This window comes from Sciurus carolinensis, chromosome 7, assembly GCF_902686445.1.
Source record: "Sciurus carolinensis chromosome 7, mSciCar1.2, whole genome shotgun sequence".
Taxonomy (NCBI): Eukaryota; Metazoa; Chordata; class Mammalia; order Rodentia; family Sciuridae; genus Sciurus; species Sciurus carolinensis.
In genome coordinates this window covers 23503714-23529314 of record NC_062219.1, presented here as the reverse complement: position 1 = coordinate 23529314, position 25601 = coordinate 23503714, and the positions used below count along the sequence as shown (strand labels likewise).

The 25601-nt window shown below is 33.3% G+C and overlaps 1 protein-coding gene across 2 annotated transcripts in view; it reads left to right on the top strand.

The window, feature by feature from the left end:
* The first annotated feature begins 8369 nt into the window (after positions 1-8369).
* Vta1 (vesicle trafficking 1) overlaps positions 8370-25601 on the top strand; it is a 73655-nt gene continuing 56423 nt past the window's right edge. Inside the window, exon 1 of one of the 2 annotated variants that reach the window (XM_047558977.1) lies at positions 8370-8525. In XM_047558977.1, the coding sequence (XP_047414933.1) occupies positions 8414-8525 (112 nt within the window). In that variant the 5' untranslated portion in view covers positions 8370-8413. Of the gene's footprint in view, positions 8526-8683; positions 8857-25601 lie in introns of those variants that run through there. The other variant, XM_047558978.1, reaches the window with a different exon arrangement.

Genomic DNA, 25601 nt, shown 5'->3' with positions numbered 1-25601 from the left:
TATTATATTGTTTTCTTGAAATTTTTAATATTAAATTATTTGGAATTATAACCAACAAATAAATTTAAAATGCTGTGAATAATATTGTGCATGGTTTCCTCTTTTCTTATTGTTCCCATAAGGATCAATTAGCCATAACCTTTACATTTAAAATGACTGAAATAAAAAGTAATGTTTGTATTGTTAGATTTCCTCAATAGTTATAAAATTATTAAAAAGAATTTTGTATTAATTTATTGCATGTCTTCCTGCCTGCCTGTCTTACCAACAGTCTTCTTCATTTTATATCATTTAAAATTTTTGTGTATTATTGCCTTACACTGTTGTCTTATTAGGGAAATAGGCATATTCAACCAAATATTAAGGTTTTTAGTATTTTATTAGGCATTATTGAGCCTATGTTTGCTATTATGAATTTCTGTGCTTAGATTTTTTACATCATTAAGCTTTCTCTACATGAAAGCACAGGAGTAAATACAACTTTCCTTCATTCAACAAATAGCTATAGAATAGCTATTATTTAACACATACTGCATTGAGAGTTCATATAAAAAGATAATCAAAATTTAGTATCTATTTGAGAACACATTCTACTGAGTGATCCAGTACCACGCCAGGAGAGCAGGGACTGGCATTACAGCTCACCATTAAGAGGAAGAATATTTACTTACTATCTTTGTTTAAGATAACTGATACTTGGTGCTAATAAACCAAAACATTTCTTAATTTTTATTATTCTGGTATTTAAATTATCTAAGATAACCATTTATTGCTTATATCTAAGTTGGACTATTCTTAACAATCTGCCTACAAACATACACATATTCATCATGGGTCATATTTTCTTTCCTGCAACTTTGCAAGAGGCTGGTAATCTTCAACTGGATGTCAGACATAGTCTCTTCTACCTTGTTGGATGCTAATATTTTTCTTTTGAGAAATATTCTTAATGTTTCTTCTGGAACACAGTTAAGTTACTTGGAAGTGGATAGTTGCCTCTGCTTCCTTTTAAACTTTGCTGGATGGGACCAGTATAGTCCTTACTGAAGGACTGATCTTGCCCCATGGCAAAGGCAAAAACCTTTATGAGTACCCTATCAGTCATCCTTTTGGTGTTTAGGAAATGTTTTCCTTCCACTACTTTAAATTCTCAAGTAGCATCCTCACACATGTTGACTCAAGGTTACCATATAAAGTGTCGTACCTGCAGGGAGTAGGTCCTCATATATCCAAGGAAGGAAGGCAGAGGGGAGAAAGGAATTTTTCCTGGTTTGCTCCTCATTATGTTCCTCTGTGAAGATCATGTTTTCAAAAAAAGGCATAGCAGACTTTCCCTTGACATCATTGCCCATTTGTAGACAATGCTTTGATTTATTTTTTTATTTGATTCATCCTTTAGAGTTGGGCATTGTCAAAGTTGCCCCTTTATTATAAAGAGATTTTTCCACCCTCACTGTTGGGAACAACAACTATTCTGTGGGAATCTCAGGTATTGTTCCTTTTAATCCTTTCAAGCAGTTTTTTCCCGAAAAATATGTTTGAAGATGTTACTCTAACCAGGACTCAGCTGAAGACTTTTGAAGATCTCTCTTGCTTTGCTGCTTCCCCTCTACAACAGTGTGGCCTTTGAACTCCAACCTCCTTGGCCTTCCAGGACTATACCTCCTAGACTGATAACGTAGACAGATGGATTTCTGAGCCCCAAAGGAACGCTGCTTACCTCTGCTTCTTTGACGAAAAACAGTACTGCTAAAGTGTGAACATATCTCCAAAAGTTCCTGTGGTAGCTACTTATTCCTTAATGCAATCGTGTTGGAAGGTGAGATCTGTATTAGGTCATGAGAGCACTGATCGCATGAGTGGATCCTAGTTGTTATCAGGGAGTGGGTTTGTTATCAGAAGAGTGGGTTTGTTATTAAATCATGTTTGGTCTCTTGCTTTTTCTCTCACCATGTGATGCCTTTTATCATGAAGGCCATCTCCTGATGCCAGACCTCTGTTCTTGAACATCTCAACCTGCAGAATTCTAAGAAATAAATATTTTTTCTTTATGAATTACCCAGTCTGTGGTGTTTTATTATAGCAAGACAAAATGGAGCAAGATGAGTATAAATTATTATGTTTAAAGATAGAGAAAAGATGAGAATTGGTTTGGATAATCTTTTTAATTTCTTACTGAACCATTGTTCTATCAGTTTATTTTTTAGTAACTATCAGGATACTGATACTGTATCAGTATACTGTACTGTATCAGCATACTGTATCAGTATACTGGTTAGCAACCAGTATATTGTTCTGGGTAATAAATGTTATATATATAAAATTAGATTCAAAGATAGAAATTAATTTTCTGACTGAAAAGAAAATATAGTAAAAACTAAGAAGAACACTTGTTAAAACTAAACAAATTGCATCTATTTGAAAAGATATTTGAAACTATTTATAAAAAGCTCTTGGATGAAATAAGTAATTTAAACTGAAGTTTTCCAGGCTATTTATATATGAACAATAGGCAGAATATTACCTGAAAACCCATGAGCTTTGACCAAATTTCTAGTGCATAGAAAATGGACAACAGAAAATACATCAATAATGAACACAGAAACAATAAAGTTAATTTTAAAAAAACCAAAGAACTTCAAAATAAAACTAAGAACAAAAATAATTTTAAAAGGATATAGGCAGATAGTTATAATTATAAAACAAACAATAGAGTAAATAAATCCAAAATAGATGTGGAAAATAACAATAAAATAGATGAACATCTGACAAATCAAGTATAGAAATGTATTACTATAATATTCATAAATATATATGTCAAGTTATATGCTGTCATTTGAGGATGTTGTGATAATTTTAAAGATATATTTAGGATATGATATAAACAATAGTCAATAAACAAATTAGCAAATTTTTTGTTAACAAGTCAACAAAGAAAATTAAATAGAAATGAAATAGAAAATTAAATACAATCATAAAACATTCACTTAATCTCAAAGATTGCAAAAAGTAGAACAAAAGCAAATCAGACAAATAGAAAACAATAACAATGTAGTAGACTTAAACCAGAACACATCAATAGCTACAATAAATATAAAAGATCTTGGAGCTCTGTTTAAAAAACAGAGATTGGCTTAATGTATGATTTACAAAACTCCAGACCAAACTATTAACAGGAATCCCATTTTAAACATTTTTAAATATTTGATATTTAAAACATTTAAATATAGATAAGAAATAGAAAATGATTTATTATGAAACACTAAGCATCAGAAAGCTTAATTGGCTATATTAATATGAGAAACCCAAGTAGATTTCAGGCAAGAAATAATGACAGGAATGAAGAGACATTTCCTATTGATTGATGTATAATTGCATCGGGAAGTGAAATAGTCAAAATGTATACCCTCAGTTACAGAGCACAGAATACATGAAGCGAAGATAGATTGAAAAGAGAAATGAATCTAATTACAGTTAAAGTTTCAACACTTCTCAGTATTCAACTCACATAGTAGACAAACATCAAAAAGATAAAGCAAAATTAAACATTACTAATAACTAACTTGAACTTCTTGATGCTTATGGAGCACTCCATTCAGTGCCAGAAGAATATACTCTTCAAGTGTTATGCAAAACATTCACAGAGAGATGATTGCTTGGCCATAAGATGTCCCAAGGTTGGAAATCATACAGAATACATTTACTGATAACAATGAAATTAAACTAGAAATCAACGATAACATCAAGATGTGCCCAAATGTTTGAAAAAGTAATGACGCACTATTATTAATCCATGAATCAAAGAATAAGTTACAATGGAAATTAAAAACAAAATGGTAATACAAACACAATTTGTCAAAAACTTGTTGGGAGCACTAAAACAGTGTTTGGCAGAATACTGGAAGTTTGTTCTAAATATTATGTTTGAAAAAATTATGAAATTAGCAATATGATAAATTAAATATAAATTAAAGAATGGGAAAACAAGCATATAAAACATAGAGACAGAAACTGAAAGATAATAGAGAAAATGCATTAAACAAATCTGGTTCTTTGCACTCTTCATAAAACTAATAAGTTTTTAAGTAGACTGCTATAGATAATACAGAAGATATTAAAAATTATTCCTACAATGAAGGAAAAAAGGAGTGTCATGATAGGATATTAAAATGATTATAAGGACTCTTGAACAATGTATAACAATAAGTTTGATACTTGGATTAACTGGAAAAATTTCTTGAAACACATTTTACTAAAAGTTGATTCAAAAGAAAACAGTATAAATAAAAGAAATGAACATCCCTAAATCTATTAAAGAAATCAATTTTAAATCCAAACCCTTTTCAGGAAGGAAACTGCAGGTTCATGTGGTCTTGCTGGTGATTCTATCAAATATTTAGGAAAAAATTATACTCCAAGATCCCCTTTGGGAATAAGGAGGGAATATTTACCATTTCATTTACAGAGACCAGCATACCTTTGATATAAAAAAATCTTTATCAAAAATGTATTAGGAAATGTAAACCACCTACATATGTACAGATAATGCATTATGTTAAAGTGGGGTTTATCCCAGCAATGAAAATTCAATACTGTAAATTGAACTGTATTAAAGGAATGAAGGAAGAACTCCACAGATATCTTAATAGATAAGATAAAGGCATTTGATAAAATTTAACATCCACTTATGAGGAAACAAATGACTCATACCTTTCATTCTAAAAGAAAATTACCTAAACTAAATAAAATCTAAGGAAATCTTCAGGAAACATCTCATTTACTATTGACAGAATGAACAATTTTCCCTATAATCTGATAAAGGGCAAGGATGTCCACTTTTATCACTCTGTTTCATGTTGAACTGGAGTTCAATAAGAAAAATCAAAACAAAGCAAAATGTATAACTTGAATATATATTTATTCAATAAGTACAAGAAGACAAGAATATACACAAATTGGAAAAAAAGAAAATTATCTTTACTCATAAACATAATCATGCACACACAAAATTCTAAAGAATGTACAAAAACCTACTTGAATAATGAAATATTATCAAAGTTAACATTTTCGCAGAATAAAACAAACATTAAAATTTAATTTAATGTTGAAAGTCTTATTTATAGCTTCAATCACTCCAAATTGATCTGTAAATCCAATATAATTCCAGTCAAAATCCAGCAAATTTTTGTAGAAATTGACAAATTGTTCCTAAAATTTATGTGGAAAGAGCTAGAATGCCTAATACGATTGTGACAAAGCAAAATAAGAAAGGGGACTTATACCAAATACTCTCAAGATTTCTTTAAAAGTATCATAATCAGAATCTGCAGCTGGCTAGAGGATAAGCATCCTAAATAGGAACAACAGAGAGAACAGAAAAAATCAGCATATACATATTAATTCTTTCTAAATGTACTCATGAAATTCAATGATGTTGTAACAATTAAATATGCATGTTGAAAATGTAAACTGCAACTTTCATAGTTTTAACATGTCATGACCACAGCAGAGCAAATGTGCCTGTCCCGGTCTTCAGGGTCTTCCCTTATTCTTCTGATAGATGTTTATTTTTTTTTTAATTGTCTCTATTTGGGGGAATTCCAAACAATTAGGATGTGAGTCTCATGATACTAGAATGGGGGTAACACATGCAGTGTACCCAAAAGATAGAGCTACAGATACAACTCTTACTACATTAATTAATCTGTCTTTTATCACCAAATTAATTCTGACCACAATGGGAAGAGGAACTTTTACTGTGAGATGATCGTTCATACCATGGAGACAGGGGATTATGCAAATCATTTAACTTTTCCTATTGAAACTTGGCTCAGTTCTAGTTTCTCTCCCTTTTCTTCTTCCCCTAATCACCCTCATCCCCTATCCTGCTCTGCATCTTGACCAACCCCTCACTTATCAAGGTTCTAACTGGGTCCTGGAGAGTGAGGGCAGATCCTCAGCCAAAGCTGATGGAGGAGAGTTTAGGCAAAATATCATAATAAATTCTTCATAGTAAAACAAGAGCAGCCAACATCACTGTTGTTAATATTGACTTCATCTCATCGCATAATTCCAAAGTGCTGTTGTGCTAACACCGTCTGTATTTGTCTCCATCATACCAGTTATTCTCTCCTGAGGGTGTACAGTATTTAGAAAGAAGACAGTGTGTGTTGGTAAATGGGGCAAAAGCCAATTCCATCCTTTTCACACACTCGTTTACCCCTAATGCCTTTCCCACCCGCCCACAAAGGCAAATGAGAGACTGGCAACTTGGAGTCCCAAAGGGAGAGATCAGGAAATAACGGGAAGGTGCAACCTTCCCCAGGAGGAAGAATGTTTGTTTTCCAAACACAGGATGATGGGTTAGAGCAAAGATAAAATACAAGACCATATTGGTCTACAGAGACAACCTGGTCCACTAGTAGTATTTAGGTATACATCTGAAAGCAAAACACCTAGATTTCAAAGTCAAACACTCATCCTTACTGACTGTGACTTATGCAAATTACCTAAACTCTGAGTCCTGTTTTTTCTCATCTGTAAAATAATTATGATATCTGCCTCATGGGTTGTGGTGAAGATTAAATGAATTAATAGAAAGACACTAGCAACATGCATGATACATAGGAGATGCTCAGCAAATGCTAGCTGCAGTTACTTTGAGTTGTGACAGAGGCAAGGTGAAAAAATTCCTATCTGTGCCTTATCTCAGTAACAGGAAGTGAACTGTTCATGGGGCAACTGGGGCAGAAGGTCTGATTTGAAGAGTGGGGAAACCTTGAAATATCATCTATGGATATGACTCTAGTACATGCACCATTAAAATTGCATGAGGACCTTTCTAAAGTACTGATATATAAGATACAACCCAGACCTGGATCTGATCCTTTTTAAAAGTTTCTAAGTAGATCTTTAAGGGCAGCCACAGTTGAAAATGAAGAAGTAATAGGTGAATACTAAATGAGAAGTGTGGTTGGAAAGAAGACATATATAGGTCCCGGTCTGTGTTTCTTCATTGATTTCTCTACCAATCCAGAAATTTTAAATAAGAAGTCACGATAGGGGAAGTAAAAGAAAGACCAAGAAAAATATATTCTCAAGATATTATTTAAGAATGTGTTGCTGAGATTAGTGAAAGGTACAGGAATCGGTTTCATGCTGAGTAAAAAAGCCAGACCCAGAGTTATATGATGGATTCAGCAAACAGGTATAGACAAGGGATGCAGAGTGAAATAATATAAAGACATGGAATGAATTATTTGGTGGTAGGAAGAGGGGAGTAACTTAAAAATTGTAGGCAAAGGGAAATTTCAGAGTTTGAGAGTTTGGTTCTTGGAAATAATGGGATTTCAATGAAAATGAGTTTTAAGAAGAATCCTCAAAACTGGGGACTGATCCAAAGCAAAGATGCAGGTTAATAAAGGAGGTAAACAAAATGTGAAGTCTATATATATTTTAGTTGTCAATGGATCCTTTATTTATTTATATGTGGTACTGAGTATCAAACCCAGGACCTCATACATGCCAGGCAAGTGTTCTACCACTGAGCCACAACTCCCACCCCCTAAACTGTAAAGTCTTGAAGTGTGATCTTATGTGATAAAGAGGAAAGCAAAGAGAATTGACATCACTGCTGTTAGAAGGAAAAGATGATGCCTACTGTACCATGGCATGAGTCAACAGCATTGAATAAGTCCACAACACTCTGTGTAGAAGACAAGATAATGAATGTGAAAATAGTCTACAAATTGCTAATCATTCTTCAACAATCTACAGAACATTCATTCATTAAAAATATGTACTAGCCAGTTCACAACAAAAGTTCAATTTTATTTTAGCTTCATGCGTTTAGTGTTTATGTTGAAAAATCTGGTTATTTTATCAATGCATCAACACAGATTTTCTAATGTAATATTTAAACACACCATTTCTCTTCTCAGGCAATAATTGAAATTAAAATTCTAGTCAAAAATGTTACAATGGACACTATTAATATAACTTGAGGAACTGGAAGGGATAAATGCTGAATGATTTACTCAGACTTTTACTCTTTCTCCCAGTCAATAAACATTACTTTCTTGTTTTTCCCTTTGTTATCTTTCCTTTTGCCACTAGCCAATTCAGGGAACGAAAAAATCAAAACAAAACAAAACAACTCTTCTCTCTTCCACCAGCAGAGGGCGCTGGTGTCACGTACAACGTCACCGCCAAGCCGCTCAGCCTTCTCTGGGCTGTAAACGCCAAGAGCCGGGCGCACAGAGCTTGTCCCTACTGAGCATCCATAGTTGACTTGACGTCGCTGAGCAACGAATGATAGAATGGGATGTGCCCGAAGCTCACGCGCGCGACCGCCCAGACGGAAGCGGAAGTGTCGGTGGCGCGCGAGTAGGAAGAGGTGATTCTTGGAGTAGAGATGGCCGCTCTTGCTCCGCTGCCCCCGCTCCCCCCACAGTTTAAGAGCATACAGCATCATCTGAGGACCGCTCAGGAGCATGACAAGCGGGACCCGGTGGTGGCCTATTACTGTGAGTCTTTCCGAGTCGCCGCGCCCTTCCCCACCTGGTTACACCCGGGCCCACAGGCCACCCTGGATCTCGGGGCACGCCCCGCCCCCCGGCCTTCGACCTGCGCTCTGACCCCCGGGCACGCCCGGTCCCCGCCCTCCTCAGGGAGCCGGAGCTTTTCACAGGCCCCGGAATGGCACAAACTCCAAAGCACCGTAGGGTCCGGCGCCTCTCCCGGCTCCTACTCCAGGGTCAGACCTGCCTAAACGGGTGGATGAACGCGGAACACACCCCGAGGTTTTCCTGGACATAGTCTGGACAGTCGAGTAATTGAGATGAGGTGGAAACGAAAGTGAGTGTCCCAAAGCTAGTAGTGGTGTGGATAAAAGGAAGGTGAACGCATTGGAAACAGGGATAAGTGCGGGTTAGTGAGGACAGCATTCTGGTCCAGTCCAGATTCACAAATGGTAAATAGAGTACCTGCTTCTGAATAGTTGAGTTTGACAGTTCCTCTTACACCTCCCAACCGATCATTCCCACCAATGGCGATGTTTACTCGTGGCTTCTTTTTCTAGTTGAGAACTTTGTTAGCCATATTCCCGCTTTGATTGTGATACTTATTCATCTAGAGCTTATGGAAGAACAGGTTGAGTTTGTCCAGACTTTTTACATTATAGTAGGTAACGGGAACAGTGTATAGTTTCATATAAACTTCATTGTGTATTTTTACTCTACTGCAAATAAAACAAGTGACCTACTCATAAATCTTCTGCAAAGGATCTTTAGAGTGGAGAAGCTCTGTGTATGCCCTCTGTTGTGGACATGGAAAGGTCAGCTAAAATCTGGTCCATTGTCGTTTCTACTACACTCCATATGTACCCCAATTCTCAAATCTGGGAGAATGCCCGCTTTTTTTCTGCGCTTGTCAGACTTCATGATTTAAGATCTAACGCAGTTGTCACTTCTTCTTTAGGCAGTGAATTGATTATGCTTGACCTCATTTTGTTAAAATCTTACAGCATTGTTTTCACTATACTTCAAGCAGAACCCATTTATCATTTATTTATTGAGCTTTTATCTTGTACCAAGAATTACTAGAAACTAGTTACAATACAGATTCACAAGCTTACATACAATGAGAGCAGGGAAGTTAAACAAAATATATGTTTTATATAATATTAGAAGATAATGAATAAAAATAAGGCACAGAAAGAGAATAGGGAGTACTAGGGTGGTGGTAGGGAGTGTGAAGGGGATTTCAGTTTCAGAGTGGTCAGAGAGCATGCCTGAGTTGACATTTGATCAAAGGTAGAATTGGAAAGCAACTCTTCATTTTCATTTGGGAAGGAGTATTCTTTATAGAGGGAATAAAGAATAAAAATCCTTAGGCAGAGACCTGCTTGAAGGAGAAGTAAGGACTCCATCTTGACTGGAGTGGATACAGCTGGGGAAAAGTGATAGGAGCAAAACAAAGAAACAATCTCTCATAGCAGTGAAATAGGACCCCTTGTTCTCATCTAAGTTAATCCTTATTCATGGGTTCTGTAGTATGATGTACTTTTGTGACTGCCCTGGACCCTTTATTTCCTATGTGGTTATCTGATTCCTTTTGTTATTTCTTCCTAAACCTGTTCCAATTTTCTTTATTTAAAAAATAAAAACGTAACAGAAACTCTCACCATGACATCCCCCTAAAATTGGAGCCCCGTGTCCCCAACCCCATACATAAGGTCAAATTGTCTAGAATTGTCTTTAAATTCTTATAGAGTCTTCTCAGCCCATTGCAGTCTGGTTTTCATTTCCACTATTTCACTGAAATGGCTCTCCACAGGGTTATGAACACACATTTTATTGCAAAATCCAGTTATCGATAAAATTTTTCATATATAAATATATATAAACTTGCATAATGTTCATAGTGAGTTTAAGGAATAATAAAATGAATGCTAATGTACTCATCATGTTTAATGTTATTAGACTTTTTAATTTTTGCCAATCTGGTGGGTGTGAATGGAATTATATTTACAATTCTCTGAGTCTTAATGATGTTCAACATCTTTTCATATGTTAATTAACCATATGTGATTTCCCCTTTGAAATGCCCATTTACTGTCTTTGCCCTTTTATTTTTTTGTACTGTCTTTTCTTTTTTTTTTTTTTTTTTTTGGGGGGGTGCTGAGGATCAAACCCAGGACCTTGTGCTTACAAGGCAAGCACTCTACCGACTAAGCTAACTCCCCAGCCCCTGTACTGTCTTTTCTTAATAATATATACATCAATACTGTGTTATTTGTGTTGCAGATATCTTCTCCCAGTTCATAGTTTTTTTCTATGAAATCCTTGTTCAAAAACTCATTTTTAAACTATAACCAATTTATTAGTTTCTTGCTTTATGATTTACATTCTAATTTCCTAGACCTTTCTTTCTTTTTTTATATGTTAATTTATTTTTGTCTACTTGTTTGGGACTTTTAGCTTCCTGAGTCTGTAGATAGATATCTTTCATCAGTTTTAGAAAATAATGAAAATCTGTTCAGATATTGCTTCTCCTTTCTCTCTGTTCCCTAGTGAAACTGATCAGACATGTGTTATAGTTTTCCCCTTCAATTTCTTTGTCTCTTAATTCTTCCATAATTTTTCTTTCTTTCTACATTTTCTTTTTTCTCAAGGTCTATCTTCATCTCCATGCAACTTATTGTTTATCTCATTCATTGAGTTTACTTTTTTTTAATTTGATTCCAAATTCTTTTATATGGATACTTATTGAATTCTGACTCTTAATAGAGTAACTAAGACAGTGAATACTTGTAATTTTTTTATTTTTTGAATAAATTATACAGCAGTTAGTCACTTTTTAAGATGCTGTCACTAATTGTTAGGGAAATGTAATAGAATCCCATCTATATATTTTATAATTCATATATGTCATGTATACATCTATCTTTTAAGGGTAATGCTTCATGTTAAAAACTGTTCTGTGAGGCAGTGTTCCAAATTCCCAAAATGATAAAAATTCTCATCAAATGACCTTAACTGTTCATTAATAAAGAATATCATTCTGAGTTGAGAGTAAAACAAAAAAGAGCATTTCTGATAGTTTCTCGTTACTGCTGATATTTTTTAAATACTCTTTTTACTTCAAATAATTTATATGTTTGTATTTGCTATCTGATGATTACCTTAGCTGCTGTATTTGTGGATCTGATTTTGCTGTTCAACAGAAGACTATTCAAGATGATTTCTTTTCTAGTAATTGTGCATTAGGCATATTCAACCAGCACTCTTCAAACTGGGGATTTTATAGCATTCTTCAAAGTCTAAAGAAATTGATTTTCCAATTCACAACTTCCATGCTTTTCTTCTAAAATTGTTCTTTCTGACAAGTGCCTTTCATCAGGATAGCAAAGTATGCCACTTGTCTTTGCCTACCTCTTGTTCCCAGTTGCCTTTCTGTTTTAACAAAGAAAAGTATACTGTCACACTTCTTATTGTTATGGTTTATTGCCCTGAGGGAGAAGCGGAAAATTCAAGATGCCTAGAAAAATGAGACAATTCAAATTACTGGTGTAAGTGAAGCCTCCATTAATTAAGGTAATAGGTAGAACTTGTCTTCCCCTGTCTTGTATGGAAGAAAATTTAACCAGAGCAATGAATAAGCCCTTATTTAAAAGTACTGGTCATGAACGTTTCCAAAAACCTTTCTAGTTTGAGGAAAGAGGGTATAACATGTGTATAAATGGGAAGCAGGGAGTCACCTTGAGTTTTGGTCTTTTTAGGAACAATTTTGTCTTTAAGAATGAATTGCAAAAGGGAGAAATTGTTGTGGAATATTAGCAGCCACAACTTTTGATTTTTTTGAGGGGGCAAGCAGGAGCAGTTTGGGGCCAAGGTCATGGACAAGTGGTTTTGGGGAGGGAATTTTGGAAAAATTACCTGCAAGGGCCATAGGCAAAAATTCTTCTGTTCTTAGGGGTAATGCTTCAATTTAAATGCTATCCTGTGTTGCAGTGTTCCACATTTCCAAAATGATAAGAATTCTCATTAGATGACCTTATTGCTGCATTCTCTGTTCATTAATTCCTGAGTTGAGAGCAAAACACAAAGATCAAAAGAAAAATACTAAAAGCAGAAATTCCCTGTTTCATCCAAACAACAAGCTCCTCTAGGGGCTATGTGGCTTCTTGCTTTGTTGAATTAGAATTTAGAAAGGAAATGATTGATATTCCAGTTGGAAAATTATGTTATATTTTTCTGAAAAAGTAGCTTGGCATTAACACCTGGCTTTGCCACTTAAATGTTATACGTTTCTCCTTAAATTAGTGAGCTAAATTTTTAGCTCTGAGGTTGTTTTGTTTCATTTTGTTTTTTGTTTGTTTTTGCTTTGTTTTGTTTTAACAAAAATAGATTTAAAATAGGAGACAGGATAAAAACATTTAATTTTTTTTTTGGCAAAACCATGTTGAAATTTATGTTTTTAACTGTGTCCTACAATAGACAAGAAGGCTCTGATTCAAAGGGAATGATCAATCTTTATAATAATCTTTGTAATTCATTTTTGTATATGTCATAGGAATTGAGAAAATGAGTTACTGGAATGATGACCTAAGAAATCCTTTTCTAATATTTAGGAAATATTGAGACAAACATAATTGAACTTTTAACCAATGTAGTATTAAAAATATTGTTTGAAGGGATGTGATTATATGGTTTTTAGCATATAAATCAGACAGAATTCAAAGATTTTGTTGTGACAGATTCCTTTCATTCTCTTCTAGTTTTTTTATGTGAATTGTTTCTTCCATGTTAAATTCATAAAATGAAAGTATTAATCATATTAATTTAACTGATTATAAGATGCATTTCCAATAAAAATTTTTTTATATTTAATTCTAAAATATGCAATATGTATCTTTGTTGTTTTGTCAATTATGTATTAACAATATTTGTAAAGACTCTTGGTACTTTATTTCACAGAAATTTTGTACGCTTTTAAATACTTTTTGTTGTATGAAGAAGAACCAGGAAAAGTCTCTTGAGCATACGAATGCATCCTTCATTGTGCAATTCTATAGGCTAAGTAATAGAAGTATCAGAAAAAGATTTTTTTTCAAAAGAAAAAGGAAAAATGCAAACTTTCTGACACTTAGGAGCTTTTTATAATCAGAAGATTGTGATAGTTACATTGTTAGAATATTTAAAATTGGAAGAAAAATGTATTTTTTAGATATCAGTATTTGACAGTGTATAGAAATCACTTTTTTTTAACCTGTTTAAACTTCTTGAAGAAAAGGTTTATATGTCAGCTTCAAAATGTGTGAAGGGATACTTTCCTATTTTATAGCAAATAAAAATTTTCTAAATTCTTAGAGTAAGGAAGAATTTTTGTGAGAATAAAATTGATTATATTGCTAAACTACATGCTGATTCATAAAAGTTTTATATCTGCTGCTCTCTGCATGAAATCCCCTTCTAACTTCCTCTGAATTTGACTAACTTATTCTTACTGGTTCAATACAATTTTACTTCTTGGAGATTGCTTTTCTTAAGGGCAGTCTAGAAATTATTCTAGTGTGGTCCTCTGCTTAACATATTGTGTTATAAACATCTATTTTCCTTTCAATCTTGGTCCTCCTAGGGGACAAGGATTGATATCTTGTTTTTTTTTTTTTAACCACGTGGCACATAGTCAGGATTCATAAATATTTAATGCATGCCTCCTCTCTAAATGCTGTTAATATTCCACTAGAATATATACTCTAAGCAAGAAATGTTTTTTAATAATCGTTGAATCTCTATCTCCTAATACAATACCTAAGACATAGAGAATGTTAATTTTGTGTTTGTCAAATAAACAAACATACAATAATTCATCGCTTTTTAGTTTTATGTCACACTAATGTAGCAAGGAAATGTCATTGGATCCCAATACTGTATATTTTCTAATTTATTACAAGTTAAGTATTCTAAATGTGAAATTCGAACACTCTAAATATCTGAAATTTTGAGTGCTGCCGTGACACCACAAATAGAAAGTTCCACATCATGAAACTATTTCATACACAAAATTAATACAATTATTACAGGAAATGACCTTCATACTGTATATAAAATGTATGTAGAACATAAATAAATTTCACTTTGAGACTTAGTTCCCTTCTCCAGGATATTTGTTGATTATGTTTATGCAAATATTCCAAAACGCGAAACATTTCTGGCCCAAGCATTTTGAATAAAATTCTCAACCTGTGCCTTACTGTGCTTATAGGTTTTCAAATAAGTCATGGGTCATATCATGATAGAATATACATATTGTGCCTTCTCTTTTCTAATATTTATTATGATTCCCAAAAATGACCTATCTCTGACCTTAATGGTAATTCTCTAGTGTTTCACCATATTCTAAAATTGACTTAATTTTGTTTCTGAGTTGTTTGTTCTTTTATTTTCTTTTCAGAAAACATTCAGAAATGAATGCTGAAACAATGTATGTCAGATTACTTTTTGTCTGTTTATAGAGATATATTGTTTCCCTGTTTGAACTTTGAGATAATTTAAGGTCCTTATGCAGTTATAAGAAATTCAGAGGGAAGGACTCTGTGTGTCTTTTAACCAGTGTCCCCCAGTGGTAATATCTTGTAAAACTACAATGAAGTATCACAACCAAAATATTAACATTGATGCAATGCACAAGTCTTACTCAGACTTTCCCAGTTTTACTCACATTTGTTTGTGTGTATACATTCTTATAGCCATATTACTTTTCATTTTACCCCACCTCCCTCTGTTTCCTGCCAAACTCAAACCTGTTTTCTGGTTCTTAAATTTTATCATTAAAAATGTTACATAAATGAAATCACACATTATAAAAGTTCTTGGAATTTACTTGGTATAATTCTCTGGAAATCAATCCAGATTAGTTGCTCAGTCATATTCCATCATGTGTATATACTACAACTTAACAGTTTAACCATTGTAGGGTATTTGTTTCCAGTTTGTATATATTTTAAATAATGCTAGCATGTTTATGTATAGTTTTTTGTGTGGATGTAAGTTGCCATTTCTCTGAGATAAAAGACCAGAAAGAAGTACAGTTCTGGTCTTTTATAATAATTGTACATTTAGTTTCATAGGAAAATAGTATGCTTTTCCAGAGTGACTGTATCATATTACATTTCCACTTAGAACATATGAATGATGAGTGAACCTGTTTCTCCAAATCCTCAGCAGCATTTTTATTTATTTATTCATTCATTCCTTCATTCATTTATTTAGATGCTAGGGATTGTACCCAGGGACGCTTAACCACTAAGCCATATCCCAGCCCTTTTTCTGAATCAGGCTGTCACTAAGTTGCTTAGGGCCTCCCTAAATTGCTGAAACTTTGAATTTGCTGTCCTCCTGCCTCAGCCTCCTGAGCTGCTGGGATTACAGATGTGTTTTACCTTACCTAGCTTCAAATCCTCAGCATTATTTTGCATATCTTTATTTCTTAAGTCATTGTAATAAGTTTTAATTTTTGTTTCATGGCTCATGAAGTTGAACATCTTATCATGTGCTTTTTTTACTACATGTATATCATCTTTGGTGAAATTTTCATGGTTCTGCCCCTACCCCTTTTTTTTTTTAAATCATTGGGTTACTAGTCTTCTCTAAGGTATTTGTTTATTTTCTCCCAGTCTTTAGCTTGCCTTTTTGTCTTCATTAACAAGGTATTGCACAGACTGAAAAATCGTAATTTTGGTGGCATCTATTTTATCTTTTTTTTAATTTTCTTTTGTAGCGTGCTTTGCAGTATCCAGTCTATAAATAATATTATTTTTTTACTTAGTTTGTTTTACTTTCTCTGTGTTCTCCCAAGAATGTTTATTGAGATTAGTTTAGTTTTTTTATTATTATTTTTTAAGTTACCACTTTGAGATTTTTGGTAACAATATTGTACTGGTATCTTAATATTCTTGAGAAAATTGCATCTTTTTCCTCAAACTTGAGTTGGGTTAAAAAGTCATCAATAAAGCAGAACTTTGTACTCTTTGGGAAGTTTGATATATTTCTTAAATTCTGTTAAAAATTCTGCTGGAGCTAATGTTGATATATTAAGTTTCCTAGAATATCTTTTATTTCTCCCATATTTTTAAATTTATTAACTGAAAATTAGAAGCTGAACTTTTCCTCCCTTCTCTCATATCACTCACAGTCGACCACTTGTTAATTTTTTAAATTGCATTTTCCTCCTTAGTTTTTCTGGTATACCTTTACCTTACACCTGTGCTATTGTAGCTTCCTAGTTTGTGCTTCAAACAAGTGATTCCTGTTGCCTCTAGAAAGATCTGCTTCAAATGCCTAATAAAAAAAAATTCAAGTAAATGATGTAGTGCACTCTAACCATGTAGAACTTCTGTGACAAAGCAATACAAATTAATGTAATAGATATTGCATTAGGAAAACATTTTCAATATCAAGACAAAGGGTATTTATAGAATATAACACACAAATGTGTTTTTTTAAATACTAAGATTCCCATAAATCGGTGAACAAAAAAAAAATGTACATACAAATCTTAAAAGAGTCAATAGTAATTATTAACATTCAGCTTAGTAGTAAATGTGAATTAAAGTGGTAAAATTTTAACCAAGTGCCAATAAATGTGGTAAAGCCTATACTGACATAGTGGTGTGGATTGATAGAAAGTTTTTGAAGATCTTCATATAAAATGTAAAGTATGGGTTATTAAGTTTATTCCAGTTTTGGGAAACTTGTGTTTAGGAAATAATCACAAATATACTGAAAACCTTTTGCAGGCTTCCTGAGTGGTTATTTATACATTTGTGATATCTATCACAAATAAATAGATAGGTAGATATAGATATAAATAAATGTTATTGTGAAAATAGTTAATGTAATTGTGTAAAAAGTATAAAACATCTTTTATGATAAGGGGAAAAGTTATATGAAAATGCAGGGTACAAAATTGTATACACAGTGATCTGATGTATATATTTTTGTGTGTGTATACTTACAGGAAAGTTGTGGCTTTGGAGTTCAGGGATGGTTTTTGTTTGTTTGTTTGTTTTTTTAATTACTCTTTTTAAAAAATTTAAGGAGGCATGTTTCAGACCGTAAAACTGAGATAAAGCTTTATGAAAAGCAAAATTTTTTTTTTCAAAACTCACTGCTCCATATCAGTGAGAAAAAAATGTGTCCTCAGTGGCCCCTTTTGACTTGAATTCTGAGTAATATTTTATAATATTAATCAAGCTGAATTTCATCCCACTCCTGGCACCTTACTTTCTCTTGTTTCCAAGACTCAAACACTGTTCTTTCTACTGCCACACTTTTTCCTTTTCCCACGACACAAAACACCATTTTTATCTTGAAAGTACTAACCTGAATATCATTTTTCCTGGGAGAACTTCACTTAAATCCCTGTTTTTAAGAGTCATATTCTCTGTGTCTTTTCTCTGTCTTCTATGGCTTCACCTTAGTCGCTTTTGCATTTGCCTGTCTTCTCTTCTGGACTGCAGACTTATGGAGGCAAGCTTGCTCCCTTGTTGCTTTCTTTTGTTTGCTGTGCCAGGTAGTGCCCACCACAAGAAATACTTACATTAAAAAAGAGTAGGAACTCCAAAAATGTTTGCTGAAAGGATCTGGATTTTATTGTAATAGTGGTCCCTCAAGGGAACTATAACCATATATAACCAAAACAAGCCAGGCAACTGACATTCTTGCAGCTCTTGGCATTTGTAACAATGATGATTTCCTTCAAGATTCCTCATTTGGTCTTCGCTGCCCTTCTGGTCCTTCTGTTACTAAGTGATGGACTCAGAAACTGAATATCAGTTGTCAGAAGAGAATTGACTGAATAAAAATTTGTCAGTATCAGGTAGTAATTAGAGAACAAGTTGTTGAATAAGCAGCAGAATGATTGAAGGGAAAGGGGCTAGTTAAATTGGGAGAACAAAAAGACAGTGAAATAATCTGGGAAATTTCTAAGTGGAGAATGGAAATGAAGGACAGTTTTTCTGTTAACAGCACATGCCTTTGAGTTGCATCTCCCTTCCCTATAATAAAGCAGAAAACATTTGCATCTCTGCCAACAGCAGACACTCTGATATTTTGATACTCTCAAGTTTAATCCTATAGGTAAAGCTAAAGCCAGAAAGATCTTCCTTTCCTTCCTTTTAAGTTTTCTATAACTAAAGGTTACATTTTTGTAGTTTCCTCTAGGGGGTGACATTGTAAAATCAATAGACTTTCAATGAAGATATATAAATGTTCTTAAGAGAGTTCTTTTGTTTATATGATCAAAGGAAAATTAAATAGTTATTTGGGAAGTTGTTAATTCATATTCTTATTTCATTCCAGAGATGATACAGGCCATACAGAAAATTTTAATTTAGTATAAGTAAAAGCTAAATAATATTGGATTTCTTTATTATTACATGATAATTTAGAGATTAGCATTAATCATCAGTTTTCTATTATTATTTTGTTGTGATTGCACAGAAATTGGATTTTTAAAAGTTAGACAAGCTTAACTAAGCTAGCAAAGAGAATTGGTTCTTTATTTTCTTTGCTGGTTTCAGAATCTGAATGATAAATTGCAGACCATAGGCCTATTGCTTAAGTACTTTTTTTTTCTTTATTAACTAACTCAGGACACTATACTGTGGAAATGACAGGTTAATAACAAAAATACACAAAAGAGTAGACTACTGACTCAATCGTTAGCATTCCATTCATCATTTGTTTTTATAACACATACGAATATGAATTTTATTTTGTAAAAATAGTCATTTTAATACCCCTCTTTTTTGAATAAAGTAAATCATTTTATTTTACAGCTCTTGAGAAAAAAAAAAAAACGAGGTTGAAGGGATAGGGTCTGTGCAAGTCAAATTACACATCTTGAAGTTTTATTTCTTTCTTTAGCACCCAGGCAAATGTAAACATCTTGGATAAGATTTTTTTAAATAGTAATTACGTTTGGTTTTCACAGTGTAAGTTTTATGTGCTTTTTGAACAGCGTAGGATTCTCTATAATAGGTTTCAATAACCATGTTTGTTCAGCTCCTGCTTTTGCTCCAATTCATCACGAACGAATCGTATTTATCCTCCCTCCTCCCTGTCCTGTAACAAGGCTTCTCATTTTTGGTTTTTGTGTGTTTTTTTCAACCTCAGTTTATTCTTGTTTATCTTTGGAAATACTGTGATCATCTTGAAGGGGGAATTCTTGTCAGGACTGCCCAGCACATTTTGGATATTGGTGTTGTAAATGGTCCCCCCCAGACATTGCATTAGCAGATAACAAAATCAAAAAATAAGCCTCCACTTTTCTGGCTTCCCCAAAAAGCAGTGTTATTTTTGCCATCCTTGAGAACCATTGGTCTAAATATATACTTATCATAGAAAATTTGTAATGCATAGAAAAAATACAGGAAGCATATAGTTTCCTCCTTAGAATCATCACCATTAGCATTTTGCCACATTTCCATTCAGATTTCAGTGTAAAAAGTAGACACATAAAGATTTACTTAACTGTTTTTTATAATAAATAAAATTGAGAAGTCTATATGGGCAATTTCAGGTACATTATTGTATATTAATATAATAGAATATTATGTAACTGTGTAAATTATATGGAGTTACATTTATTACAGAAGATATCCACAAAATAATGTACAGAAGCATGGTGCAAAAAATTATATAGTCCCATATATGTAGTTGTATGTAATTTTATGTGCATGTATTTAGCAAAGGACTCTGGTCCCAGGCTCAGCCTACCACTTGTTGGCTGTGTCCTAGGGCAAATATACCTCACTTTGTGGAACTTTAATTTCTTGGCAATAAACTCAAAATACTAGATCAGTTTCATGATTTTTCTGGTGGATTGATTTTTCCATTTTAAATGATTAGATCCAGGTATAATTCATGATACTCATTCAATATTCATTATTACTAAGTTACTGTTAATTCCAGTTCAGTGGACTCCTGTAGAATCTTGTCTTTGATTTTCTTTTTGACCTGTCTTTGTTCTTTTTCTGCCTTTTTAATAACTGTAATTTTTTTTTATTATTGTAAACAAATGGGATACATGTTTCTCTGTTTGTACATGGCGTAAAGGCATACCATTTGTGTAATCATAAATCTACATAGGGTAATGTTGTTTGATTCATTCTGTTATTTTTTTCCCTTCCCCCGCAACCCTACCATCCCTCTTTTCCCTCTATACAGTCCTTCCTTCCTCCATTCTTGCCCCCCTCCCTAACCCTAACCCCTCCCACCCCCCATTATGTGTCATCATCCACTTATTAGCAATATCATTTGTCCTTTGGTTTTTTGAGATTGGCTTATCTCACTTAGCATGATATTCTCCAGTTTCATCCATTTGCCTGCAAATGCCATAATTTTATCATTCTTTATGGCTGAGTAATATTCCATTGTATATATATACCACAGTTTCTTTATCCATTCATCAATTGAAGGACATCTAGGTTGGTTCCACAATCTGGCTATTGTGAACTGAGCAGCTATGAACATTGATGTGGCTGTATCTCTGTAATATGCTGATTTTAAGTCCTTTGGGTATAGGCCAAGGAGTGGGATAGCTGGGTCAAATGGTGGTTCCATTCCAAGTTTTCTAAGGAGTCTCCACACAGCTTTCCAGAGTGGCTGCACTAATTTGCAGCCCCACCAGCAATGTATGAGTGTACCTTTCTCCCCACATCCTCGCCAACACCTGTTGTTGCTTGTATTCTTGATAATCGCCATTCTAATTGGGGTGAGATGGAATCTTAGGGTGGTTTTGATTTGCATTTCTCTTATTACTAGAGATGTTGAACATTTTTCCATATGTTTGTTGATTGCTTGTAGATCTTCTTCTGTGAAGTGTCTATTCATTTCCTTAGCCCATTTGTCGATTGGATTATTTGCATTTTTGGTGTAGAGTTTTTTGAGTTCTTTATAGATTCTGGAGATTAGTGCTCTATCTGAAGTATGATTGGCAAAGATTTTCTCCCACTCTGTAGGCTCTTTCTTCGCATTGCTGATAGTTTCCTTTGCTGAGAGAAAGCTTTTTAGTTTGAATCTATCCCAGTTATTAATTCTTGCTTTTATTTCTTGTGCTATTTGAGTCCTGTTGAGGAAGTCTGGTCCTAAGTCGACATGTTGAAGCTCTGGACCTACTTTTTCTTCTATAAGATGCAAGGTCTCTGGTCTGATTCCGAGATCCTTAATCCATTTTGAGTTTAGATTCGTGCATGGTGAGAGATATGGGTTTAGTTTCATTCTGTTGCATATGGATTTCCAATTCTCCCAGTACCATTTGTTGAAGAGGCTATCTTTTCTCCATTGCATATTTTTGGCCCCTTTATCTAGTGTGAGAAAATTGTATTTATTTGGGTTTGTATCCGTGTCCTCTATTCTGTACCATTGATCCACCTTTCTGTTTTGGTACCAATAACTGTAATTTTTTTTCTCATTATCCCTCCCCCGTGGGTTTATTAGATATTACTCTTTTTTATATTCCTTACTTCAGTGCTACATCCTCAGCCCCTTATTTTTTTTACTTTGAAGTATGGTCTTGCTAAGTTGCCCAGGTTATTCTCATACTTTGACTCTTCTTGCCTCAGCCTCCTTTCCAAGTAGCTGGGATTATAGCTATGTACCACCACACCCAGCTCCTCTTTATTTTTATTGTAGTATATTATATAACCTCACATGTAAGGTAATGACTTTCTTTTCACCTCTGCTGTCATTTGTGTGTGTTTGTCTTACGTATACATTTATATATGATGTGTACCCTATAATACATTTTTTTCTTTTTAACTATACATTTTAATTAAAGATGCTTATAAAATGAGAAAGTAAAATTATTTAAACTTGATCACATAAATACCTTATTCAGCACTCTTCATTCTTTTGTGTAGATCCAAGTTTTAAATTTGATGTCTTTTTCTTCGCCTTGAAGAGCTTTATCATTTATTTTGCAGGTTTGCTCCCATTTAATTCTTTCAACTTTTGTTGTTTGAAAATCAGCTCTTCCATCTTCATTTTTGAAAGATGTAAAATTCATCCATTTCTTCTTTCTTTTAGCAGAGTTTTTTTTTGTTGTTGTTGTTATTGTTGTTGTTTTCTTTTCTGCCACCCTTCTCCCTTCTTTTAGGAATCCAGTTACACATATAATCTAAAAACACAGGTTTTTGAGTCATGTGATTTTCTTTTTCAATAATTATTTTTCTCCATGTTTTATTTTCAGTTAGTTTCTAATGCCATGTTCTGTAGTTCACTGATCATTTCTTTTTTGTTGTCTATAAATTTAATCATATCCATTAATTTTTCATTTCAGGTATTATATTTTTCATCTCTAGGAGTTTCCACTTGAGTTCCTCTGTGTATGTTCCATTTCTCCTTTTTATTCAGCTTCTTTATATATTTTCATAATATATTTCCTAGTATTGACTTATGTCTACTCTTTCCATTATTTTGATATTGTTTGATCTGTTGATTATTAGATTATTTCTCCTTGTATGGGTCACATTTTCTTATCTGTTGGCATCTTTAGTCTTTTAGTCATTTTTTTTTTTTTTTTTTTTTTTTTTTTTTTGGTGGGGCTGAGGATTTGAACCCAGGGCCTTGTGCTTGCAAGACAAGTACTCTATCAACTGAGCTGTATCCCCAACCCCTAGTCATTTTTTTATTGACTGTAGAACATGGTGAATTTTAAGTTTCTTAATGTCTGAAGTTTGTTGTCTTTAGAGGGATTTGATCAGGCCAACACTTAAGTTATTTGCAGTTCCTTTTGATCCTTTTGTACCTTTGTTGTTTTGTTTTGTTTTTGTTTCTAGCTTTGGAGCACGTATCTTTCATGTTTTCTTCCTTCCTTTTTTTTTTTTTTTTTTTTTAAATGGTCAAACTGTACAAGGGGGTGTTTTTGTTATTTTTACTTAGGAAAGTAGTAAGGTATACCTGCATAAAAATTGTGTAATTTAATATTTGACTCAGAAGTTCCTTCACAAACAATAATAGTAATCTTGTAACAGGTATTTACAATATACATAGAATAAAATATTCAATTCTACTTTTTGGAATAAAATTTTACTTTAACATATCAATATGTATCCTATTTGAGTGCCACATTCCTTTAACCTAAGAAAGCATCACTATTCACAATTGCTTTTTGATATATCTTTTTGTGTGTGCTTATATCATGTGTTTTATATTTGTTAAGGATAAGCAAACTATGTTAGAATGTTAATGTTCAGACTTTATGGAACTTTGACTTACACATAACTTTGGGATTAATAAGTGTTGTTTCCTAAATGCCTCACATTAAACTAAAGTCGGGTTGGAAAGTATTTAATCATTTTGCAGACATGCCTCATTACTCATCATCAGATAATATTTATTCATAAAAATAAACATTTCTGTGATGAAATAAATCAAATGTATTTTATTATAGATGATTTTAGCTACACATTATTTGTTCTGCTTTCATAGGTATTGTCCATGTTAAACATTAATTTTTCGTATTGCTGTTCCTGCAATGAATTGCTTATCTTAAATGGAGTTCTGTATTAAAGTAATCCATTTTTCCATCCCTATGGCAAAAAAATATTTTAGTATACTTATTAATTTTAATAAGTAGACCTAAGGTCTTTCATTTCATTTCATTTAATATTAGACAATACATCTTGTGATACGTTTTCTGTACTTAAGAATTGTAAATCACTTAACTTTTTCTGAAACTACGCGAAACCATTTCTGTCCTAAATCATTCCAATTCTGAGAGGTTCCATTTTTTTCAATTAAGAATATTACTGTATAATAATATCTTTATTATTGCTAAGCCTAAATATGCATATAAACCAAAAAAAAGAAGTATACGCCATTCTCACAAATTATATTATCATTACACTTTATTTTAGGTGCATTAGGTTAACTCTAAAGGATAAGAGTTGAATGATAATGGTGGGGATCGTGAATTGGAAACAATTGAATTCTTTTTCCAGAGAAGGTATAAGTATGCACATTTTCCCCAGAAGTAAAGTAACTATTAAAAACTGAGACTTTTTATGTCGGGGAAAAAAAAATCACTTTCTTACGGTAGCAAGAAAGTGCTGAGTTAACTTTCTGTGTGTTTGCTTAATGGGTAAGTTTTGAGATGGTTGTTACTAAAGCCAAGGTAACTCTAGCTATCAGCCTCACCTTTTGCTTTCTGGACTGTTATCTGTGTTCGATAGCCCTTTATCCCCACAATTGGTCTACCAAGTAGCTAACCATGCTCTGTGTATGGTAGGCCACACATAGTGTATAATTTTCACTACTATAAGGAATAAGGAGAAAGACTTTCTAGGAAAATGAAACTGTTTGTATCATTCTTCCCCCACACTAGCATGTTATATTGACCTGTGTAAACTTAGTGAATAAATTAGTGTATATTAAATTTGTGCTTGTTTTAAAGAGAGTGAAGTATATTTGAAATAGTCATTTGGGATATTGGGAAAGAAAGGATTAACCTTATTTGAGGTTGATGAATATGAATTTTTGTGGTTTTTCATTGGTTGCTTTTAGTTGTACCTAACATTATGATTCATTTTGACATAATTATTAAAGCATAGAATATAATTTGCTCTAATTCAGTCCCTAGTACTTCCCTTTTCTCCCCTTCTCCCTCCTCCCTGTTCCCATCCCTCCACTCTTCTGATCTTTGTTATTTTTTATTTACTTTTTTAAGTTTAGTCTGTATATATACATATTAGTGAGATTCCATTGGCCAACAAATATATGAAAATATGTGCAACATCTCTAGCAATCAGGGAAATGCAAATCAAAACAACATTGATATTTCATCTCATTCCAGTCAGAATGGCAAATATCAAGAATGTAAATAATAAATGTTGGTGAGGATGTGGGGGGAAAAGGTACACCATATATTGTTGGTGGCACTGCAGATTAGTGCAGTCACCCTGGAAAGCAATGTGGAGATTTCTCAAAAAACTAGAATTGGAACCACCATATGATCCCGCTCCTTGGCATATATCCAAAGTATCTAAAATTAGCATACTCTAGGGATATTGTCACATCACTATTTGTAGTAAC